We start from the raw sequence: 23,973 nt of genomic DNA, 5'->3' as shown, positions 1-23,973 counted from the left end.
CTAGAGGGCAGCAACCCCCTTCCTACGCTCCACTAGGAAGTGGCCCTTTGGGGACTGGGTCAGGGGCTCCAACCTCACATTTCCCCCTGGCACTGCCCTAGTAGAGTCTCTTTGTGGGGGCTCCACCCCTGTGGTAGGCTTCTGCTTGGGTACCCAGGCTTTTCCATACAACTTCTGAAATCTACATAGAAGTTGCAAAGCCTCCTTCTCTCTTGCACTCTGTGCACCTGCAGACTTAGCGCTGTGTGGAAGCCACCAAGGGTTATAACTTTTTCCCTCCAGAGTAGCAGCTAGAATGGTACCTGGGACACTTTGAGCCACAGCTGGAGCCAGAGAAACTGGGATGAGGGGAGCAGTGTCCTGAGGTAGCACTGGGCATCCCCTGAGACTGGCCTCCAAAACTCTTATTTCCTCTTAGGTCTCTGGGCCTATAATGGGAGGGACTGTCCCAGAGGTTTCTGAAATGACTTCAAGGCCTTTTTAAAACTGTGGTCTTGGCTATCGGCATCTGTTTCCCTTTTAGTCATGCAAATCTCTCTAGGAAGTGATTGCTCCACAGCTCACTTGTATTTCTCTCCTGCTAATGCCTTTTCCTTCCTTGTTGCATGGCCAGGTTGCAAATTTTTCAAATTTTTATGTTCCGTTTTCCTTTTAATTATAAGTTCCAACTTTAAGTCATTCCTTTGTACCTATTCCTGATGTTAGGCTGTTAGAAGCAGCTATGCCACATCTTGAATGCTTTGCTCCTTCGAAAATGTTTCCTTGTTTGTTTGTTTGTTTGTTTGAGATAGAGTCTTACTTTGTTACCAGGCTGAAGTGCAGTGGCACGATCTCGGCTCACTGTAACCTTCACCTCCTAGGTTCAAATGATACTCCTGCCTTAGCCTCCCGAGTAGCTGGGATTATAGGCACCTGCCACCATACCCAGCTAATTTTTATATTTTCAGGAGAGATGGGATTTCACCATATCAACCAGGCTGGTCTTGAACTCCTGACCTTGTGATCCACCCGCCTCAGCCTCCCAAAGTGCTGGGATTACAGGCCTGAGCCACCATGACTGGCCTAGAAATTTATTTTACCAGATACTCTAAGTCATCACTCTTAACTTCAACCTCCCACAAATCCCCAGGGCATGGACACAATGCAGCCAAGTTCTTTGCTAGGGCATAGCAAGGGTGACCTTTATTCCAGTTCCTAATAACTTCCTCATTTGCATCTGAGACCACCTCAGCCTGGCCTTTACTGTTCTTATTTCTATCAGCATTTTAGTTATAATCATTTAACTCGTCTTTAAGAAGTTCCAACATTCCCTTGTCTTTTTGTCATCTTTTGGGCCCTGGGCCCTCTAAACTCTTCCAACCACTGCTCATTACCCAGTTCTAGAGCTATTTTCACATCTTCAGGTAACTTCATAGCAACATTCTACTCCTTGGTACCAATTTTGTGTATTAGTTCATTCTGCATTGCTATAAAGGAATACCTGAGACTGGATAATTTATTTTAAAAAAACATTTATTATTTGGCTCAGAGTCCTGCAGGCTGTGTAAGAAACACATATCAGCATCTGCTCCTGGTGAGGCTTCAGGAAACTTACAACCATGTTGGAAGGTGATAGGGAGCCAGTAGGTCGCATGATGAGAGAAGGGAGCAAGAGATGGAGGAAGAGGTGCCAGGCTCTTTTAAACAATTAGCTCTTGTGTGAATTCATTGAGAACTCACTGATCACCAAGGCGAGGACACCTAAGCCATTCATGGGGGATCTGCCCCCATGACCCAAACATCTCCTACTAGGCCCCACCTATAACATTGGAGAAAACATTTCAACATGGGATTTGGAGGGGACGAATATCCAAACCATGTTACTGACCTGGGTTCACATCCTCAGTCTGCCCTTATCATCTTGATATTCTTGGGAAGACAACTTTGCCTCTGTGAGCCTTGGTTTTCTTCTAGAAAATAATAAAATGTGCTTCACAAGGGTGTTAAGAAGCATGAGTGAGATAATACATGAAAAGCACTTAATTTTGCATATGACATATAGTAAAGGCTTAAGAAACGTCACCATCGTCATCAATATCATTATTATTACTATTCGCTATCCAACAAAATGTGTTGGAATCACAGCAGCTAATCCAGCTATTTGGACTTGTTTTTCCCATGCCATGGGCTGAGCAGATGAGTTGACAATGGGTGACTGTTGAGTGTCTACCATATACTGGCACTGTTATGGAAATGTGGGCACAGCCTAAGTCGGGTTATGGCCTGTATTTTCCTAATCATCCTGCTGTTGCTTGGAGTACAATAGATGCAGTCTTTCTGGAGAGCAGCATGGCAGTATCTGTGAGACTTTTTAAAGGCATATTTTGATTGAGCAATTTTCCTTTGCAAGAGAATAATCTGGATATGCTGATAAAAGTGCCCAACGTGGCATGGATAAATATGTTTAACACACACACATGTGTTCAGATTAAAGCATCTTGGTAAGGAGAAGGTGGCTACATAGAGTGTGTTCATATTGTGGTGGAATATTATGCAGTCTTGAAGAGTGAGGTTGGTCAATATGTGCTGGTATGAAAAGATGTCTAAAATATGCAAAGTGAAACAAAAGGAAGCTACAGAACAGTAGGAGGGGCATAATCTCTGTGTGGGTTTAAAGGTTTTATATGTGATTTTGTGGATATAGGAACTTTCTGGAGAAATTCAGAAGATAAATAAAAACCTTAAGGAGCAGTTACCAGTGTGGAGGGAGAATAAGAAATTAGAGGAAGAGGACTTGTAACCTTACCTTAAACCCTTTTTCTGAACTGTTGTAACCTTTGCCTTTAAATATTTTATGATTTAAATATAAAACCAAAAACAATAAGGCAAAACAATTGTCTTTTTGGAGTGCAGTTCTGGGAATAAAGACTCCTTCGGGATGCCTTGGTGACCTTGCAGGGAATTCCTAGAAAATCAGTTCTGGAAAGTGATTTGGCAGGAGGTCCTAAAATTGTTTCCTTTTGCCTCGCAGTCTTCCCTTCCCACCAGAATTGCTGTTCTAGTTTCCAGAAGGTTGAGTGCCCCAGTCTTCCTCCTTCTCTCTTCCCTCATTCTATAGTTTAAATCAGACAGTTCTGTTCACTTCCCTGGAAGGTTGTGAACGAAAGTTGGTTATATCCCCTCTGCTTCCAACATCATACACGACCAAGACCCAGGGGCTGGCCAGAATAATGGGGCCTAATGCTGGCTCTCTCCCGGTGCCTCAGTGTCTCTGTCCATCAATCCATCCAACAGAGGTAGTACCAACTGACCAACTTTTCAGAGATACTGAAAGAATAAAACCTAATCAGAGTCCCTCATTATAAGATGATAAGGTATTTAAAGCATGCAACATAATGTGAGCTGTGTTTATAATTTTTTATGTTATTGAAAGGTACGGGTGGTGATTGTGTGTATCTGTTGGATGTGAAGGGTCCGGGGATACAGAGATAGCAAAACCACTCTTGACCATGTTTCTATAAAACCCTACGGAGTTGCATGAAGTATAAAACATCCTTAAACCTTGGTCGGCTTGGGAGGGTACCCTAACGAGGTCTTTGGTTCTACCAAGAACAACCAACTTTTAGTGTGCATTTGTATGACTGTGTGTAAGGGAGAGTCTGAATAATGAACCCTCTTTTCTCTTTTGTTTTGAAAAACTTGAGCTCTAAAATCAAGAAGTTTGGGTTGGAAACCCAGCTCCGCTTTGGGTGAATTATAGTAACTGCCTGGGTTTTCGGGAGTTTCATCTGTGAAACGGGTTGGGCTCAACCAAGAACCACCGACTTTTAGTGTGCATTGCATGTGTGTGTGCAAAGGAGAGGCTGAAAAATGCACCTTCCTTTCTCTTTTCATCTTGGGAAACTTGAGGAGCTCTAAAATCAAGACGTTTGGGTTTGAAACCCAGCTCTACTTTGGGTGGATTATAGTGACTTTCTGGGTTTTTGGGCGTTTCATCTGTGAAATACGTTTTATAATGGTGCCTGTCTCAAAGGGTGTTTGTGGGGATGTGGGGATTACATGTATTGTTTACATCTAAAACATGTAGACTCATGCCTGGCACATAGAATTTAATAAATGTTAGCTTATAGATAGTTATTATTTTCACCTTCTGCTCCTTACCCCACCCCCACAGTTGGACAAATCCTTTTCCTTTTCCTTTTCTATTTATTTTGCTTCCTAAATTACTGGTATTTATATAACAGTCCAAGAGGTCCTATGTTTTCCTTCTTTATTTGTATGATAGGTGTTCAGATATATTACAAAAGAAGTTGGGAAATGTAGCCTTGAATGTAGGAGGTAGCATTGATCTTTCCTTTGTTTCTCCCCATCTTTCTCTCTCCTTCCTGGCCACTCATAACACTGATAATAGTGTGCCCTATTATATATGCCTTGTATTGTCTTTGGGTCATTTAGGTAGGCAGGTTGAGTCATGCCTTATCTTAACAACATTTTGATTCTAGAGGACAGGGGCCAGGTCTTTAACTCTTTGAAAGACACACTAGCCCTTGCAGATGCCTCATCTCGTCTTTGGTGCTACTTAAACATGTGCTGTCTTAAACCCCACGTGGTTGGTGGCAGATTCAGTGAGCTCTCACCTCCCAGCCCTCCCTCTTCTGTCCGCTCTAGGGCCAGGAGCTGACGATCCGCCAGATCTCCCTGCTGGGCTTCCGAGACCTGGTCCTGCTGAAGGTGAAGCTGGGTGACCTGCTGCTGCTGGCCCAGTCGAAGCTGCCCTCATCCATTGTCCAGATGTTGCTCATCCTGCAGGTGAGGCTGTACTGGAGACTTGCCCCAAGGCCAAGGGAGGGAGCGAGGGAAGAGACTGCCATTCTGAGATGAGGGGAAAGGAACCTAGTGACCAGAAAACCTTAGCTTGACTTATTACTATTTAGTTTGTTGGTCCATGTTCATTTGTTCATTCATTTGTTCATTTGATGTGCATTCACTGAGCACCTGTTCGTTCCTGGTGCTGTGCTTGGTGCCAGGATTGCACTGGGGAGTAAAGGAAGCAAGTCTTTCATTCAGGAAGTAGATGTCCTTTTCCCTCTCCAGTGATGCCAGGGAGCCACAAGTTGCAAGTTAACGGCAAAGAATACACTTTGGCCTAGCTTAAGTCGGACAAGGAACTCCCTGGGAAGCTCCCAGGGCAGGTGGACTTCATGAGGGATTACAACCAGGAATGTGGCTGTCTCAGGCCGTGAAGCCACCATCCTTTCCCTACTTCCTAATCTCTACTTGAATCTGGCTACCTTGTCTGTCTTTATCTTGTCCTATCTTTCCTGGACTTGGTCTTTTTCTCCCTGCAGGTTTATGTTCTGTGTTTGGTTTGCACCTGATCGAATGCAACACCTCATAGCTCATGTGCTTCCAGTAAGAGACTATCCAGTGGCTGCCTAGTGTCACTGAATCCCAATTCTAAATCAATACTAGGAAGTTGAACAAACACTTATTGGTCCTTGGCTATGTGCCAGGCACGGGCCAAGGACTTTAAGTATGTTGTTTTCTTAATCAGATAATCCAGACAATCACCATGCGACGTAGGCATTGTTGTTATTCCCATTTTAGAAGTGAGGAAAATGAAACCTAGTAAGTTTGTGTGCTTGCCTGAGGTCCCTCAGCTAGGAAGAGGCAGTAAGATTCAGAGGAAATAATTTAATTGGTCCAGTTTGGACGAGACGATTCCTCTTTGCCCAATCAGCCATGACTCTTGAGTAGGATCAAGCAGTATAAACATGAACTTGGCAAGACCATTCCTATCGGTGGGGGCACACAGTTCTCAAATAGTAGGACTTTTGGCTAGGGACACCCCCAAGAGGTGACTGCTATGCCTCTCCACCTCTGTAACAAGTTCAGATGGGGCAGCATTAGCTCTGAGCCCTTCCTCAGGGAAGATGGCTTTATCCTTGATCAGGCCAGTGGTGACCCCTTGCTGCCCTCACAGCGGCGATGGAATGTCAGGCATTGCGGCCCCAATCTGATCCTTCTCCCACATCCCCCAGCTGGTGTTCTCTTTCAGTTCTTGAAGCTGGGCCGTTTTTCTGGGCATTCTCCCCCTTTTCCTGTAATTAGAGAGGAGGAAGAGTTGCCTAATAGGATGAGGGTGGGTGTAATTGGCTGGAATGCCAGGTCAAGTATTTTTATGGAAGAGATGGAGAAGGAGGGGGATAGAAAAATGCATGCGGGGCTCGGGTCTGAGAAGCCTAATTAGAGCATGCATGCGGAATAAGGAGTCTTGAAAATGAGCCCTTTGGGATTCTGATAGGAAAATTCGGAAAGTTGAGCACCCATCTTTCCATTTCAGTTTATAATAGTTGAGGGATGAGAAGCGATTCCTGTGTGTTTTGGGCGGTGGTGGTTTGTGTGGTTTGGTTTGGTTGGAAGGAGAATTGATCCAGTCCTGCAGGTGAAGGCTGTCACCTGTTGATGCTGGAACAGGAGGGCCTGTGTCGATAATGAAAAATGCCTATCACATTCCAACATTCAGGGCCTGGTGCCAGGTAGCCCTGCAACCACATGAGAAAGCTTCAGTCATCATACCCCTGAATCCCCAAAGACAGGTGAGACTGCTTGCCCAGGAGAATCTGCCTCATCTACTCTGGTCCCCACCCCCAATTTGCTTTCCATGGGACAGCCTCAGACTCTTCAGTGGTTTCCAGATGATCTTAGAAAAACAGCCCAAGTCTGTACCTCAGCCTTTGGCATCTCCCACCCTTCTGGAGGCTGACTTCCCCGCTGCTCTAGTCTTCTTGGCTTCCCTGCCTGCCACGGAATCTTTGTGCTCACCCTTCCCCCTGCTCAGAACACTTTGTCTTCTGAGGCTCTGAAGCTCCTGTACAATCAAGGAAGGTCCTTATGTTTTCTCTTTGCTTTTGTGCCCTCAGCACCCAGCACAGTCTCTGGCACATAATAGGTATTCATTAGACACTGTCCAGGGAATATAGCACCAACTAGTAGAAGCCTGGGCAGGACTGATGTTGTGTCCCTGGCCTCACACCCCAGGTTGGTGACCGTCATGCGGGCTTCTTCTCTTGGCAGAGGGAAGTACAGTCAGAGAAGCTCTGGGGTCGTGGCGAATTTCGGAAAGTCAGGCAAGGGAACGGTTCCTCCTGTGTCTATACCATTGTTTTCCGCATCTCACAGCTGAGATGCAGGTTCAGAGAAGGTGGCAACTGAGCTCAAGGTCATGTACTCATTTATAAGAGAGCTGGATTGTTCCCCAGCCCTCAGCCTTTGTCTTCCCTACCTCCACTTAGCCTTTCTAGGCAGCTACTGCCTCCTTTCTGCAGTCTCCCAGCGTACTCGGAAGCGCACTACAGGCACCCTACGGACCATTAAAGATCGTCCCATTTTCCTGTAGGGCATCTGGCATCACTTCCCCTGAGGACTTCCTAGGAATGGTGCCTTTTGCCCATATTCTTCCTCACCAGGAGCTCTAGAGCCTACAGCTGTGGGTGTGACTGTGAAGAGCACGGATCTTTCCCTGGCCCAAGTTCATCTTCTTGAGCAGTAGGGGTGGTGGGCTCTGGATCTGAATGGAACTTCTGGGTGGCACTACCCTGGGGCCACACCGGCTACAGGAAATGTGGGCCTTGGTACTTAGAATTGTCCATTCTCTCCCTAGACCTGCACCTTTCACAGTGCCATGAGACCTGGGGCTGATATTTTTTCAAAACTACTTGACCCTAGTACAGAGAAAAGAGCGCTTTCTTAGGCCTTCATCTCTGTCTTTTCTGTTGCTCTTCCAAAACGTCCCTGACCCAACTCCACCTTTCCCAAAATGTACAAATACTCCTACACTGGGCCATGTGCTCTGCCTTCAAACTGCCCCAGTGAGAGGCAGAATCAGAGACATTGACCAGTGTGACGATCTGTTTGCTCCCAGCTGATGCAGTCAGGTCCTGAGACCAGCCTAAGAGCGGTGCATTCTCAGAGGCCCCAGCCAGGCAGGGTATTCAGCCTATGCTCAGAGGACCCTGAGCTTGATTTAATTTCCTCCCATCACCATTTGACATTCTTGATTTCTGAACGTGAGTTCCTGCATTTTTTACTCTGGACCACACCAATTCCGTAGCTGTTTGGCAGCCAAGCCAAGGGCCAAGGACAGCACCATCCTGGAGGGCTGTGCACAAGCCAAGTTCTCAGCAGCGACTTTTCTGGGAGAAAGCCATCCAGCTCCAAATCACGTGTTTCTTATCCATGTTCCTCCCACATTTTGCCACTTTTCCTTTTCTGTGGTCTCTCCCTGTTTATGGAAGGTTTTGGGGGAGAATCCACTCATTTTCTCTGCATCTCTTCTGGCCCTGTTTCTACCTCCAAATCTGCACCATCCAGCCCACTCTTCAGCCTCCTTGTGTTTCCCGAAGCTGTGTCCTCTCTTCCCCCAGCCCCTGGCCACACCCATCTCAATGTGACAGTACCAAAAAGGGGCCAAGGAATAGTCTGTTTCCTTGGCAGCTTACATCCCCCTAGGATCGCCAACCTGCAGGAGTCAGCCCTGCCTGTCTCATTACCTGACCAGCTTCCCCCTCAATCCCTGAAACGCCGCGCTGGAGTGGAGTCTACTTTGAAAGTGAAAGTGATTTAGAGTCAACCCCATTTTGAGAATTTGACATGTTAACCCCTCAGGCTGGGCACAGCCCCACGGAGCCTTGTTCCTTTCCGGTGGTCTCTGCTTCTTTGCAGCTTCTCAATATGACAGCACGTTTGAGTCCTTTCCAGCAAGAAGCTGAACTCCCTAGGAGTCTGCTGGTTTTCTAGAAAACATTGGTTACTGAGTCCTTTCTGGTTTTGACCGTTCTTTACTCAGCACTTAGCTTTGAGAACTCCTGTCACGTCGAGATTTTTAATTGACCCTTTATCTTGGTGCTACAACTATTCCTGGCCCTAGAAGAATCCTCCCTTTCTCTAATCACTCTGCACTTTTCCATACACTTTCCTCCCTTCTTTTCTAGCCTGATAGCAAGTGGCAGTAAAAGAGGATCAGAGCCAGATAGCCTGGGTTCCAGTCCAGGGTTTTTGCCATCTGTTGGCTGTGTTTTCCTGGGCATGGTACTTTAGCTCTCTGGGTCTTTAGTTCCTCATCCAGAATAGGGGGCTAATAAGAGCACCTTCCTCTTTGCATTGTCAGGAGACCTCCGTGCCTTAATATATGTTAAGTGTCTGTGTGCTGTTTATGAACCAGTCACTACGACAGTGTGGGTAGGATTATTGTCCTTGAGACCAGCCAGATCTCAGCCCTGGAGGTGGGACATCCACATCGCATTGGTGGCCCAATGGGAGAGGCTGCTGCGGTACTAACCACGCACAGTTCTAATTGCAGTGACCCATGACAAGTGACTAAGGCTTCAGGCCTCAGTTTCCTTCATTCTAACTGCAAGGATGCTGCCTGCCAGCAACACTGCCTTGTACATTGAAGGAGGACAATCAGGATTTGTTAAGTGAGCACCTGCTGGGCATGGCAACAGACGCTGACCTTTGCGTATCTTGGCTGTTCATTTTCCAGAGTGTTCACGAGCCCACAGGCCCAAGTGAGAGTTATTTGCAACTGGAGGAGCTGGTGAAGCAAGTGGTTTCTCCTTTCCTTGGCATCAGCGATGACCGTAGCTTCTCAGGCTCTACGTACACGCTGGGTAAGAAGTGCAGCTCTCAAGTTGTCAAGAGCCTCGGTGATCATGATACCAGCTGTGTATAACTGAGCACTGATTACGTGCCCAGCCCTTTGCTTCCTGTGTGGGTCAGTGCAAACCCCGTGCATGTTAAGCACTCACGTTTCTGGCCTCTGGAGGTTACAGTAGCCTTCTTTGCCCCTTGAAGATTCCTCCCCAAGGACCAGTACTATGCCTCTGTGGTGGTGCTTGTCTGATCCACATCTTTGATCAGTGGTTTTGATCATTTTTGTGTGCCTAGGACATTAATCTTTCTGTATCTGATACCAGAAACTGTGCCTGGTTACACCCTCTCTCTGGTTGAGTAGAGAAACCTCCTGTGATGGATTTCCCTTTGAAACCAACTGGAAATGTCAAACCAACTTGTTGTATGCATGACCAGATGGTATCGAGCTGCTGTCTCCCACTCCATTTCTGGAGGTTACCACCACATGGCAAGGGAAGGGGCCTCTGGATTTGGAGAGAAATCCTGTTGGGGCCTTCTTTTGGTGGCTGTAAACCTAGCATCAGTGAGTGTCAGGCTCTGTACCAGGCATCTTGGAAAATCTAGAGATGAATCAGATCTGTTCCTTCTCTCAACGACACCGCAGTCTAGATGGGTTTGGTACAAATATTTCTATAATATAAAATCGCCCTCAGATCAGTCATTGTAGAAATAGCATGATAAGGCTTCTAATTTTTAAAAAACCCGTTTACTATCTGAAATGTAAACCCTCAAAATGCGTAAACTTTTTGTTCATTGTTCTGACCCCAGGAATGGTGCCTGGCATATAGTAGGCACTCAGAAAATGTCAGGTGATGGCAGCCATGGTACTTCAGGACCAGGGGAGCCTGCACGCACAGACAGATGCAGAGGCGGAAATGGATTACTCAGATTGGGAACCTGATGCCCCCTCTTCTCGCTTTAATGGAGTTGTAGTAGTTGAGCTTCAAAGAAAGGAGCGTCCTCCCGTGAGGTTCCTGCCCCTTCCTGGGCCTCTCTACCACTGCAAGAGCCAGTGCCGGCTGGCAGTTTTCACCACCCTGCTCGTGTTTCTCTGGAGGCACCAGCTTAACCACAGCCACCACAGATTGGAGGGTGCTGGCCCCAGCCTGCTGGGGTTCTTCTCCCCCCTCCCTCCTCCCTCCCTTCCCCACTCATTCCTCCCAGGAGCTAGAATGAGCCAGTTTCAATGACACTGAAGGAAAACAGCCTCCCACAGCCCCACTCTGAGCTAGGCGCCATGTTGCTGCCATCTCCCTGGAGTCCACCTTCCTTCTGGCTCAGCTCACCAAGTTTGGGGCATGTGGGTATCCAGGGAGCTGACAGGACGTCAGCAGGTTAACTGGGCCATGGCAGGAATGCCACCCTTGTTTGGGCCTAATGCCAGTGTAGAGGAAGAAAAGCGGTTTTTCCTCAAACCCTTCTAAGCTGTTAGTTGGAACCACACATTAGCAGGAGAAAAACCAACAGAAGCTTATTAATATTGTGTGTTTCATACATACATGGGACACACCCGGGGAGTCAGTAGCTCTTAAATATGTGGCTTTGAATTCCAGCTCGTATAGCATCTTCAACAACAAAAAGTACATTTCTAGAGAAGTGACAAGGCAAAGAAAAACAACTTTGAGTCTTCAGGGGTGGCAGCTTGTGGCAAGAGAAACAGATGGTAGATAAGGGCTGGTTAGTGAGGCTTGTTCTCGTAGGTTCCTCTGGAGCCACTGCCAGTGGATAAGGGTCTGAAGTTGTCTTCAGTGGTTAAGCTTTGCTCCCCCTGGTAGAAGTGGGATGGGATACCTTTTGTCTTTATATATCTATATCCTGCCTTTAAGCAAATAGAGGGAGACCAGAGAGCTTCCTGTATCTGCTTCTTTTTTTTCTTTTTTTTTTTTTGAGAGGGAGTTTCGCTCTTGTTACCCAGGCTGGAGTGCAATGGCGCGATCTCGGCTCACCGCAACCTCCGTCTCCTGGGTTCAGGCAATTCTCCTGCCTCAGCCTCCTGAGTAGCTGGGATTACAGGCACGCGCCACCATGCCCAGCTAATTTTTTGTATTTTTAGTAGAGACGGGGTTTCACCGTGTTGACCAGGATGGTCTCGATCTCTTGACCTCGTGATCCACCCGCCTCGGCCTCCCAAAGTGCTGGGATTACAGGCTTGAGCCACCGCGCCCGGCCCTGTATCTGCTTCTTAACTGCCTTCAGGTCATACATCCTCATGCCTAAGAGGCGTATTTGATGGTGGCATATTCTGGTGTCTTATCCTAGGAACAAGAGTCAGTTTGGAAGTTTGTTCAGTGAGGACTCACTCTAAGAGGGGATAGCTTTAGCTTTCCAACTAAAATAAGAATAATGCACACTTTGTCAAATTATAAAGCTAAAGACTCGAGGTTTTACTCTTGTACCTCAGACAGTCCCTGCCTCTGGAGAGTGGTCGCAGTAGGGGAAGGGAGGGATGTGACCCTCTTTTGGTTAATTTTTAATTATCATTTCAGCAAATGTGTACTAAGACCCTGTCCTAGTACCTTGGGAGTGCTATAGATATATCTGTAAATGAAGCCAACCCATTCCTGCCTTCCAGCGCACACAGCCCAGGGAAGAAGTCACAAACAAGGCAGTGTCTCATCAGCGTACACATGTTCTGAGGGGGAAAGTACAGGGGCCATGGGGCCCAGGGCAGGGGGACTTCACCTTGCCTAAGGAATCAGGGAAGACTACCTGGAGGAAGTGTTGATGTCTGTGATGGGATCTGCAGGATGAGGATGAGTTAGCTGAGTAAACGGAGAGGAATGACTATCCCCAGGCCAAGGAGCGGACCTTGGGAGGATTTGGAGGACAGGAGGTGAGCAAGAGGAAGGAGCATTAGAGGAACTGAAAGGGCTTCAGAGTGGGAAGGAAGTTGATGGCAAGGGAAGCTACTGAACACAGACCATGTCCTGGGCGTGGTGCTGCTTGGGCTGCATGCTGGGCCACGGAGCAGACACTGCTGTTCCCAGGTTTACAGGCGAAGCAAGTGACGATGAAGGTCACGTGGAGCCAGGATCCCAAAACCCCAAGGTGTGGATACTTGATCAGCTTCCCCACATGTTCTGTGTCACCCCCACCCCCACTGAGCACTGCCAACTTTTAGGAGGTAACTTTATTAAGGGACAGCCCAGGAGGTGTTCCCTAGCCCATGAGGGATCCAAAGGCAGACATTTCATCCCATGTCTCTGGATACCAAAGAGTTAAAGTGGTCACAGCAGTGCCCATCCTGACAGAGCACACTGCTTTCCAGCTAAAGAGAGGACTCTCAGGGCCTCAGTCTGCCCCTTAGTAAAATGTTTATTTTGCCTGTGGGAGGAGAGCGTGGAGATGACTGGCTGAAGTGAAAACTAAGGAGTTGGGTTGGGGGTGAAAATCCCCTTTACCTATGGGAGGGCTTTGCCACGGCTCACCTGAGCCCGAGGATGGGTAGGCGTGGTCACAGGCACCCATGCTCTCAGAAGTCACCGCATTACTGACCAGGTTCTCACGTGTAACTCATTCCATCCTCCAAGGTACTGTTGTGCCTTCAGTCTCCAGGTCACCTGCAGGGTAGGTGACCAGAGCCAGAGAAGCAGTTTATTCCTGACGCTCCACGCTGCACCCACGTGCCCACACACGTTTGACTGAGTGAGGATTCTCTGGAGGGCTCCCTTCCCACCAGCCAGGCCGCAGCCTGGGTATGCAGAGATCAGAGGCCCATGATGGGAGTGACAGAATGTGCCCCCCTCTCCAAAGCAGCCACTTTTCTGCAATGGTGGGAGTTGGCAAGGGAAGAGGAAGAGGATGGTGACATTTTTTAAAAAGGCAGACTCCCCAGAGGCTGGCGCTTGCCCCACCTTTCAAGTCCCTGAAGTCTCCAGGCTGTTTCCCGAGCACACCCTCAGCAGCACGCTCGACTTCTCCCACACAAAGGCCCTGGCCTCCCACCGGCCTCCGTCCATTGTGTCTCTGGGGGAGGGCCCTGCTGCTTCAGGACACTGTAACTTCTCCGCGTGACAAGCGGGCATTCAAGGCTTTCAGGTGCCAGCCTGGAGAGGGACGCCCACCGTGGGCTTGGTGTGCCGAGGTCACAATGGCCGTATTATGGTGGTTGCTCCGGTGGGGCCTGGCCAGGGAGCCTGGGAGATCAAAGGCCTGGGAACCAAGTCCCCAACAAAGGGCCCAAGGACAGCCTTATCCAGGCTTTGCGTCTCTCTGGGGGTTTGAAAGGAGCTGCTGTGGCTGGCTCCGGTGCAGGGGATGAATGCCAGTGCTCAGCGGGGGTCCTGGTGAGTGAGGAGGAAATAAAGGCTCCCCATGGCCCCACCCCGTGTGAAAGGGAAGAGGAGGAGGCAGAGGTGGCCTGGAGATGCCAGCTGAAATGGCAGGACCTGGCCCTTTTCCTGCTAAAAGGGCACCACTGCAAGGGAAGGGCTGGTTTTAGGGCCCCAGGGGGTAGCTACAGGGTAATCTGTTTCTCAGTGGGACATTCCTTTCCCTGGGTGACAGGGACCTGCCTTCCTGGGGGCACAGAAGAAAAAGGTTGGGGAGAACAAGAAGCAAGAGTGTGGGTCGCTGTCTGCCGGCCCCGGGCCTGGCATTCAGTTTTAAGGCCTCCCAAGGGGCCCAGAAGGCCTGACCTCCCAGTGGAGACACAGCTGACGCACTTGTCTGAGGCTTGGCTCTGGAGTGGGGCGGGTGCTTAGCAAGGAAACGCTGTCTGCCCGGGAGACTTGACACAGCCGTGCGGTCCCTGTGGTCCTGGCTCTGCCCACGCCCAATCTTGGGAATGAAAACATTCCACCCAGAAAGCAGAAGGAAGAGCTGTGGCCTGTCCTATGAGTCATCAGCAGGGAGAGAAAGGCCGAGGCAACTGTGGAGAGAGCAGGGCCTTGGAAACCACGAGAGCTGGGGCTCTGCTGTGTGTCCTGGAGCAAGTTACTTAACTTCTGAGCCACAGAGGGCCAAGTGCAGAGGCCCTGTCCTTCCGATCAGGGACAGCAGGAGGAAGAAGCTGCCCTGTCTCGGGGTAGGGCCAGGTGGAGGCTGCCTGCTACGTTATGGACCCCAGCTATAGGCAGCCTGGCCCTTGCGGAATAACTCCCTGGGGAGGTTGTGTGTGCTACCCGCATTCCTCCCCTGGCTCCCAAATCACATCCTGGGCCTTGCCTTGCTGTATCGCCATGTCCTATTTCTCAGCCTCTCCCTTACACTGACCTCGTTGAGAACTTATGTATCCCCGGACCTGGCCCAGACCTCTCCTGTGAATGAATGAGTGGTTCAGTCTGTAAGTGACGCCCAGAGAAGCACAGCCCATCTGAAATAGCCTTTCTTTGTGACTTCCTCCTCTGAATTTCCAGGTGCTGTCGTCTGTACCTCTGACCTGACATTTGCCGCACTGACCTGGTCTAACAGTTATTTGTGTGTGGGTCATGAGCGGGGCCTGTGCTGTCAGCTCGGGGTTTGAGTCCTGGTTTCATCACTAACTGTGGCTGTAATTATTCCACATCTCAGCTTCAGGTTCCTCTGCAAAGTGGTTAGAAGGCATCAATGGAGCACCTGCTTTTTGGTATAGTGCCTAGCGTATCATAGATGCTCAGTAAATAGGTGCTCCGAAAGCGCCCTGCCCTGACACGTGCACACACATGCATGGAGGTACACACGTGTGCTAGGCTCAAGCCCATGTTGCAGGCCCCACGTCAGACTTATGTTCCTTTTCCTCTCTGCAGCTAGTGCAGCATTTCGCATGTACAGGTAGTAGTGCTTATTTTTTGTTTTGTTTTCCTGAGACAGAGTCTTGCTCTGTCACCCAAGCTGGAGTGCAGTGGTGCAATCTCGGCTTATTGCAGCCTCTGCCTCCTGAGTTCAAGCAATTCTCCTGCCTCAGCCTCCCGAGTAGCTTGGATTACAGGCCCCCGCCACCACACCCAGCTAATTTTTTTTGTGTTTTTAATGGAGACAGGGTTTCACCCTGTTACCCAGGCTGGTCTTGAACTCCTGACCTCGTGATCTGCCTGCCTTGGCCTCCCAAAGTGCTGAGATTACAGGCATGAGCCACCGCACCCAGCCAGTAGTGTTTATTGAAGGTGGGGACAGGTGGTGTTGGGGTCTCCTCCTCCAGGGCAGCCCCCCGACTCTGGCTCCAGCTCTTGGCTCGTGAGCAGCCAGAGTGGCTTCCCTTGTCCGTTTGCTGCCTGGGCCCTCCAAGGACCACTGGAGACACCTTTCCCTGATTCATCCCAGTGGGTTGAGACCTGCGGCAATCATCAGACAAATTCTCACTTCCTCCAAAGATGCTGCACGTGTCTGCCATGCAAGTTGATTTCCTGTTCCCTCAATTTACCCTCTGTCCTCTCTGGTCCCAGCCTTTCCTCCAAGTTTCAGCCATGTTGTAAAATCTAACATTAATACTGTATCTTTCCTGATACCCCTTTCCCAAAGAGAGGAGTCCCCCATACTCCTATAAAACATTATCGGACTCTAGCCACAGTAGAAATGATATTGCTACTGTCGGCCTCTCTGGCCCTACCCTCTGCACAAACCCCTCCTGGCAGGCAGGTACCCAGTCTCAGGAGCACAGACATCTGCACACAGCAAATGCTCATCAGGGGTCTTGTGTAGTCTCCTGCTAGGCTGGTTGTAGGGTACAGGCCCCAAGATGGGTTTCCCAACAGCAATCTAAAGTGTGTAGTTTTAGCAGCAGTGAGAGAGAAATAAATTGTTTTCAACGGCATTTTTTTAAGGACGGTTTTTCAATGGGATCCTTGCTGCTTTGAACTCTTCTGGTGCTTCTGTTTTATAGTTATTGATTTTTGGAGATCATAAAAGTAAACAGGGTTATTATAAGAATGTGGGAACATTATAGGAATGTGGGGACATTATAGAAATGTGTTAAGTCAGAGAGTACAAGCATCCATGCTTCAGAAAGAACTGCTGCCCATGCCTGGTGTAGATTCTTTTTGGTTGCTCCTTGAGGTTTGTCTATCTCCAAAGCAGGGGGGCCAGTTCCAGCCTCTTGTCTAGCATCTGCTGCTATTACTTGACTTCAGAGAGTGGGCTGGTTCAAGAAACATGTCTTCTGAGGGCAGCAGCAGTGCCCTGAGACACAGCAGCGTGTAGTGGGGAAAGTCTGGGAACTGCTGTCTAAAACCTAAGAGAACTGGGGCTGAGCCTCAGTATTCCTCATCTGTGTGGTGGGCATACTGAGAACAACTCTGTTTTGGAGGGAGATTGGGACTAAAAGGCGAGATCATGGATAGGAACACTCTCTATACTCTAAATTCTATGTATTATCCTTTGATTCTGAAAAAGTGTTATTGTTGCTACCAGCTAAGTCCCTTGGGCTTTTGAACCAGTAGACTTGGAGATTTAGTCCAAAGGGTTAGAATGTCATTCTCTTCATTATTTATACACACACCACAGTCTGATGGCAGGAGCTGCTGTGAGCTTTGCAGATGGATGTGGGCAGGTCTTGCTGTGATCTCCTTCTGGGAGCATGAGCTCTGGAAGTGGCTGACACATGTGTCTAGGGCTCTACAGTTCCACCGGAAGAGCAGAGGGTAAACTAAAGCAGAATGAGCCACGTGTCCCCACGGCCAGTCTGTGAACCGCATGGTTTGCTTTCCCCTTGGAAAGCGGGGTGTTCCCCATCCTGTCCCGAGTGTGGTGGGAATACTGATACCATCAGCCCCGCTCTCTTTCTCCCCACTGCCTTGTCCTGCTGGCAAAGGGAACACGCTTCTCTTGGGTCTTCAGGGTATGAGAGATATGGGTACTGTGGAAGGCAGGGACAGGTGAAATGGGGTGTGTGACTGGGAAGTTGGGGAGAGGTGTGCTCCGGCAGAAAGAGAGGCTGAAAAGAAGAGGAGGCCTGGAACAGAACCCATCCATCCCCCAGCCTTCTGAAGCTGTGTTTCTCCCGTGGCCATGCCTTCAAATTCATTCTCTCCCAGGCCAGACCGGCTACATGGCCGGACCATCCCACGCCTCTGCCTCTTTCAGGTCCAAAGCCACCCAGCTCGTGACATGATGCTGGGCCTAGGTGGCAGAGGAGGCAACACTGCCTCTAGAGAAGCATGGGTCAGGGAAATTCCCTGGGATCAAGGGCCCAGCCTTGTCATGGTGCTTACACTATTCCAAACTGCAGGTTTCTGCCCTGGCACAGCGCATGTGAAGGTGGGAGAGGAGAGGCTTTGGGAGTAGGGGTGTTTCTGTCAGATTTGCTTCCTCCCTTGAGACTCTGCTCCCCCGGCTTCGGTTACCTGAGTGTTTTGGTTCTTCTCCTGCCCCTCTGACCCACCCTAGGGTTTCCTTCCTTCTGGAAAGGCAGTGGGGCTCACCTGGGTTTTGGAAGCTGCCATCTGTGCTCCAGCCCCAGCTTTGCCTCTTCTTTGCAATGTTGAACAAGTTATTTATTTATTTATTTAGAGACAGAGTCTCACTCTGTTGCCCAGGCTGGAGTGCAATGGCACGATCTCTACTCACTGCAACCTCCACCTCCCAGGTTCAAGCAATTCTTCTGCCTCAGCCTCCTGAGTAGCTGGGATTACAGGCAACCACCACTACACCTGGCTAATTTTTGTATTTTTAGTAAAGACAGGGTTTCACCATGTTAGTCAGGCTGCTCTCGATCTCCTGACCTCAGGTGATCTGCCCACCTCAGCCTCCCAAAGTGCTGGGATTACAGATGTGAGCCACTGTGCCGGCCGAGTTGCAGGGTTCTCTGGTATCAGTGTCTATGGTGTCTTCAGCGGTCATCTTCCTCACCTGATCCTCATCACCACAACTCTACTTCCTTTCCTGATCTCCTCTCACTTTGACTCTGAGATTAGCATGACTTTTTTTCACATGCAATCCATATTTATTATAGAACATAACACCTGAGCCTTCTCCCTAGCTTTCCTCACTGCTGGCCTCGCTGGCTCCAACCTGTTCTGCCCCACTTCTGCCTGAGGAGGCTTCCTGCGCACAGCCCATCCTGCCCTATGACCTGTGATGTTAACTGCCTCCCCCCAGCTCTGGTCTGATCTGTCTGATGTACCACAGGTGCTTCCATCTGCCATTCCAGGGCCCTCCTGTGCCGGCCTATCCTGCCTGCCTGGGCACCTCTTCACTGTCTCCCGGACTCTGTTCCAGCCAAGATGTGACCTGATGGTGCACCTATCTCAGCAGCTCTGTCACCCCTTCCCCACTTCTGGGAGTCCTGCCATCCTAAAGGCGCCTCTCCAGGGTACATCCTCCTGGCAAGTTTCCTATCTGCAGATGGGCATGCTTTTTCCAGCCCTCGGAGCCCCTCTGCTTGGCTTCTCCTTCCCTTCGGCTACTTCGCTCACCCTAGTTATCCATGGGCCTTGCATGGGCAGCTAGAAGAGCAAGAGTCTGGAGTGAGACAGCCTTGTTTGAGTCTCAGCTTAAACTACCTTCTATCTATATGACTGTGGGTAAGCTATTCCCTCTCAGATACTCAGCTTTCTCATCTGTAAAGTGGAAGCTAATACTATACCATGACTTACCTTCAGTTTTTGGGAGAATTCAAAAGATAACATGTCAAGGTTTAGCACAGTTTCTGGAATGTGATGAGAATTCAAAAGCGTTAGTTTAGGCCAGGCATTGTGGCTCACACCTGTAATCCCAGCACTTTGGGAGGCTGAGGCGGGTGGATCACCCAAGGTCAGGAGTTTAGGCCCACCCTGGCTAACATGGTGAAACCTTGTCTCTAGAAAAAAATACAAAAATTAGCTGGGCATGGTGGTGGGTGCCTGTAGTCCCAGCTACTCAGGAGGCAGAGGCGGAAGAATCACTTGAACCTGAGAAGCGGAGGTTTGCAGTGAGCTGAGCTTGCACCATTGCACTCCAGCCTGGGTAACAAGAGCGAAACTCTGTCTCAAGCCAAAAAGCAGCAGTTTTATAATTAGTGTCCAGCCCTCCTGTGTCTGCCTCCCTAGGGCAATCCACAGAACCTGGCCTGTTCTTTGATGATGCTAATGGCTGTTTGATTCCAGGAGAATTGACTTGAACAGAACATAAATCTGAGACCTTGACCTGGCAGGAGATGAGGGCCATGGGTAATCCCAGTTCTGTATAATTTGCAAGACAGTCTTGCTGCCTTGGCTATGACAATGGAGGTAACTCCCCAGTTATCTCATCTTCTGGATTTCAGCTTATGAAGGCTCTTTTATGTTACCCATTGGCATGGCAGAGGCCACTCCTGCAGGAAGCCAGGGTTGATTCTTTTGAAAGCCGGCCATCCTATACCCAAGTCCTCAGAGGACATTGAAAGGGAATTTAGGGCAAATCTAATGAAGCTCAGGCAGCAGCTGAGAAACACAGGAGATTCTTTTGACCCTTATCTATCAAGGAAAGTCTTTTGGTGACCACCTAATATGTGGCATAGGGTTGGTTAGGGGCAGAATCTGCCACAGACAGGTAAAGTTGCAAAAGAAACATTTAGATATCACCAAGTTTGTCCTTTGCATTGTAGCTGGGCTGCGCCTAAGAGCTGCTCCTAAAGGTTGAGCCACCACCTTGCTCTTTTCCCCCCGGCTGGATTTGGAGCTTTTGAGCACCAATATCCTCTCTTAAATAACAGTCTTTGCTGATTTTCCTCTTGCAGCCAGGCGGCACTCCAGGGTCCGGCCCAAGGTGACTGTCCTGAACTATGCCTCCCCGATAACTGCAGTCAGCCGGCCACTGAATGAGATGGCCTTGACCCCACTGACGGAGCAGGAGGGGGAAGCCTACCTGGAGAAGTGTGGCAGTGTGCGGCGGCACACGGTGGCCAATGCCCACTCGGACATCCAGCTGCTGGCCATGGCCACCATGATGCACTCGGGCCTGGGGGAGGAGGCCAGCAGTGAGGACAAGTGCCTGCTCCTGCCACCCAGCTTCCCCCCACCCCACCGGCAGTGCTCCAGCGAGCCCAACATCACCGACAGCCCTGACGGACTGGAGGAGGGGGCTGGGGGCAGCCAGGAGGGCTCAGAGCTGAACTGTGCTTCCCTCAGCTGAGTTGCCACCCTGAGGCCTTTCCACCTGTTTTGCAGCCAGAATGAGGACACCTCCATCTTCATGGATTAGCGAGGGGCTCTTGCTTTATGTGATGCTGCCTTATTTCTTTTAGGGTACAGTCCTGGTCAAAATGCCCTAAGGGGACACCGTTGTTGTCAGCCTCTTTATTTTGGTGACTGTGAACACTTCTTTGTGGTCAATTGAAAGTGACTAACTGCCTAATGGTCACTTTCTGACTCCAACCTTGCCAGCCTGACTCAGATCCTCATCTCTAGGCCTTTCCCCCGCAAAGACTGGACTGCCTGATGCTCCCAATGGCATATCCAATGTCCTGACATTTCTGGAGCAGGAGGTTGTCAGGACCACACATACAACCAAGGATATGTTGGCCTTTGAAGTTCCCCTTTAGGTTCCTTGCGATGAGATTTATGGATGGAAAATGAGTGGAGAGGAATCTCCTCTCCCCCGTTTTGTGTAGAGTGAAAACAGCCTGCAGCCCTTACCCAGCGTGGTCTGGGAATGTGCCTTCCTTATTTTAGTTTCAGAATTGCTGGGAAACGGTTACGCCTCTGGTGGGTGAGGAGCTATCCTCACCTACATCCTGATCCTATGTGCTGCCTGCACAGAGGCCTTTGGCTTTTGGCCCAGGAAGGCTGCGAGGCTGAAGCTGCCCTGTCTTTCACTGAGCCTCAGCATTTCCCTCTCAGGCTTCCCCTCAAGCCGAAGAAACTCACCCCCAGATAAGTAGCTGGTGCCTCTTGTCTCTCTCATTTCAGAAACAGACTTTCTCACCATGCTTTCCTATGGTGGGTGTGAGGGGCCAACTAATACCAACCAACTAGCCTGTGCCTGGATTTGACTTGAATTTTTTAAATGTGTATCGTTTCAAAAAAAAAAAAAAAAGTTTGCAAATTTTGCACGTAGGATCTTGCACTGTTCATTTCCAATGGAGTGAGTCTTCACACTAAAAAAAACAAGCAGAGCTCCTGGGAAAGGAGACTGGAAGTGGTTCAGGATAAAGATCCGTGGGAGGCAGGGCTCTCATGTCACAGAGCTCTGGAAGCAGCTGGACTTGAATCTGCAATGGCCTGTGTAAATTTATAAATTTCATGGTTTCTAGGAAAAGCTGCATTGGGATGGGGAGACCCAGTTTGCTTCATGGGCAGAGGATTTTTCCAGGAAGCATGGAAAATTGAATGGATTTTTCCAGGAAGCATGGAGAGGGGATATGTGGGCAGGACCTTTTGGAGGGATGGGATGTTTATTCCCTGTGGTAAAAGAAAGGTCTGGAATTTCTAGCACGTGAAGCACTTGGGGGAAGCAGGCCCTGGCACTGTGCCGCATCCTTCCACTGCTCCCTCTAGCTCTGGGAGCTTTTATCCACCTTGCATCCCTAGCCTCCTCTTTGTAGTTGTCCATCTTACTGATAACAGCTCCAGGAAAAAAGACAAGGCTCCCCCTCTGACCCTTCCTACTAGTGTTTAGGAAATCTCAAAGAGATGAGCTACCTTGGCTTCCAATACGACAAGAGGGTGCTGAGAGGAGGTGAAGATCAGTCTAAGCTGCCATGGTGATGACAACTTCTAAGCTTACTAACTCTTGATGGCATTTCCCTTCTGGGTGAAGATTTGAAATATGATCAGAATTGTGCTCTTGATGACTTGGAATTTAGAAATTTTAAGAGTTATTTCATTTTCATCCTAAGAGCGATGGGAGAGAAATGTCCAAAGGCGATCTGCTGATCTGCTAAGAATTTCAAACAAAAAATAATCTCTATATATGTGTTGGATAAAGTCTACAAATTGGCTAACATGCATTAGCAAATGGAACATCAGTAGGTAGCAACATGATGATTTATGTAACTGATGGCTTCTGTCTTGATAAGTACATTTAACATTTGAGACTAGTATTTATTGATCCAGGCAAAGTAATTAATGATGCTTGGGTTTACTTTTTCAGTTTATAAGGTTAATCATAGGTATATAGGTGTGTGTGTGTATGCGTGTGTGTATAAATGCCTTTTCCATATCTTAAATGTCCCTGATGAGGAGCGGAGTCATCAATTAAATACATAAGCTCTTAAAATGAGAATGGGACTATCAGTATAGACCCAGTGTACTTAATTGCTGATGATGGTTAGCCAGTTTACAACTTTATCATTGATATACACATTCGATATATGTGCAGTAAATAGACTGTACCTATAAAAATTGTATTGATGTTTATGGGCATGTTAGCTATCAGAGAGCTACTGGAAGAGTGATAGCCAAAGTGTTTTTAACCACTTTTTCTTTCCTAGATCATTTTCATTATTTATGCTAGGATTTTCCTATTGTTGACGTTTAATGACAGGAAGCAATCATGACTCTTAACTCCGAGTGAGCTCACAGAAACCTTTCATATGGTCTGTTTCCAAAATGGATTCAATAAACAACATTTTGTCCATGTTACCCTCTTCTCATGCTGGTTGCCCCAAGGGTGTCTTGATTGAATTTGCAAGTATAGCAGTCAAATTAGATCTTGGTGCATCCTTCCCTCCAACTCCCTGCCCCCACTTCTGCCTCCTCATCTCTTTTCCTGCTGCCTCCACTCCAGAGTCAGACAGCAGCCTTAGCTCAGCCAATCTCCCCTGGGTTTTATTTGCACTCCTGAGCTGGATTGGCAACTTGTTTCCTGTAGAAACAGATTGTGGAGCTTAGAAAATACAGAAAAAAGTCTGAGAAGCCAAAGCTTTTTCTAAAACCAGCTTGGCCTTTCTTCCCTCTAGTATTTGACCTAGAGGGAACACTTACCATATACATGGACGATCTCATATATTCTCCTATGATTCTGTTTGGCAGAGGAAATTTGTAAGATTTACTCTGCATAAATACTTCTAGGAGGCCTATAGCAGCAATAGTCTGAGATCTCTAAAGGCTAGTTACTAAGAGCCTTTGAAGAGGTTGACTGATTAGCAATCCTGTAGGGTGTAAAAGGAGAGTGTGTATGTTTTGGTTGAGACTTTGCAGGTTATAACTATGGTAAATAAGCACTGATCATTCTGCCTCAATAGGTTTCATGTCATTAGTGCACCACCATATTCATTTTTCCACCCATCTACGCACCAAACATTTGTGGAGCTTCCATTGTGTGTAGGCACTTTTCTTGGCGCTAGGGATATAGTGATGGACAAATAATCAAGGTGCCTGCTATCATGGAGCTTACAATCTAGTGGGGAAGGCTGGAAATCAGGGCGACACAAACATTGTGACTACCAAACAACAAACACTGGATGAAATGGCAAAGTGCCAGTGACTG

General features: G+C 48.6%; 1 protein-coding gene across 9 annotated transcripts in view; it reads left to right on the top strand.

The window, feature by feature from the left end:
* PRR5L (proline rich 5 like) overlaps positions 1–23,137 on the top strand; it is a 95,275-nt gene extending 72,138 nt beyond the window's left edge. For all 9 annotated transcript variants that reach the window (XM_017530499.2, XM_017530496.2, XM_037739244.1 and 6 more), the window contains 3 exons: positions 4,648–4,788; positions 9,524–9,650; positions 20,282–23,137. In XM_017530499.2, coding sequence (XP_017385988.1) covers positions 4,648–4,788; positions 9,524–9,650; positions 20,282–20,676 — 663 coding nt within the window. In that variant the 3' untranslated portion in view covers positions 20,677–23,137. The remainder of the gene's footprint in view (positions 1–4,647; positions 4,789–9,523; positions 9,651–20,281) is intronic.
* Positions 23,138–23,973: the final 836 nt, after the last annotated feature.

This window comes from Cebus imitator, unplaced genomic scaffold, assembly GCF_001604975.1.
Source record: "Cebus imitator isolate Cc_AM_T3 unplaced genomic scaffold, Cebus_imitator-1.0 Scaffold66, whole genome shotgun sequence".
Lineage (NCBI taxonomy): Eukaryota > Metazoa > Chordata > Mammalia > Primates > Cebidae > Cebus > Cebus imitator.
This window is presented reverse-complemented; position numbering and strand designations above follow the sequence as displayed.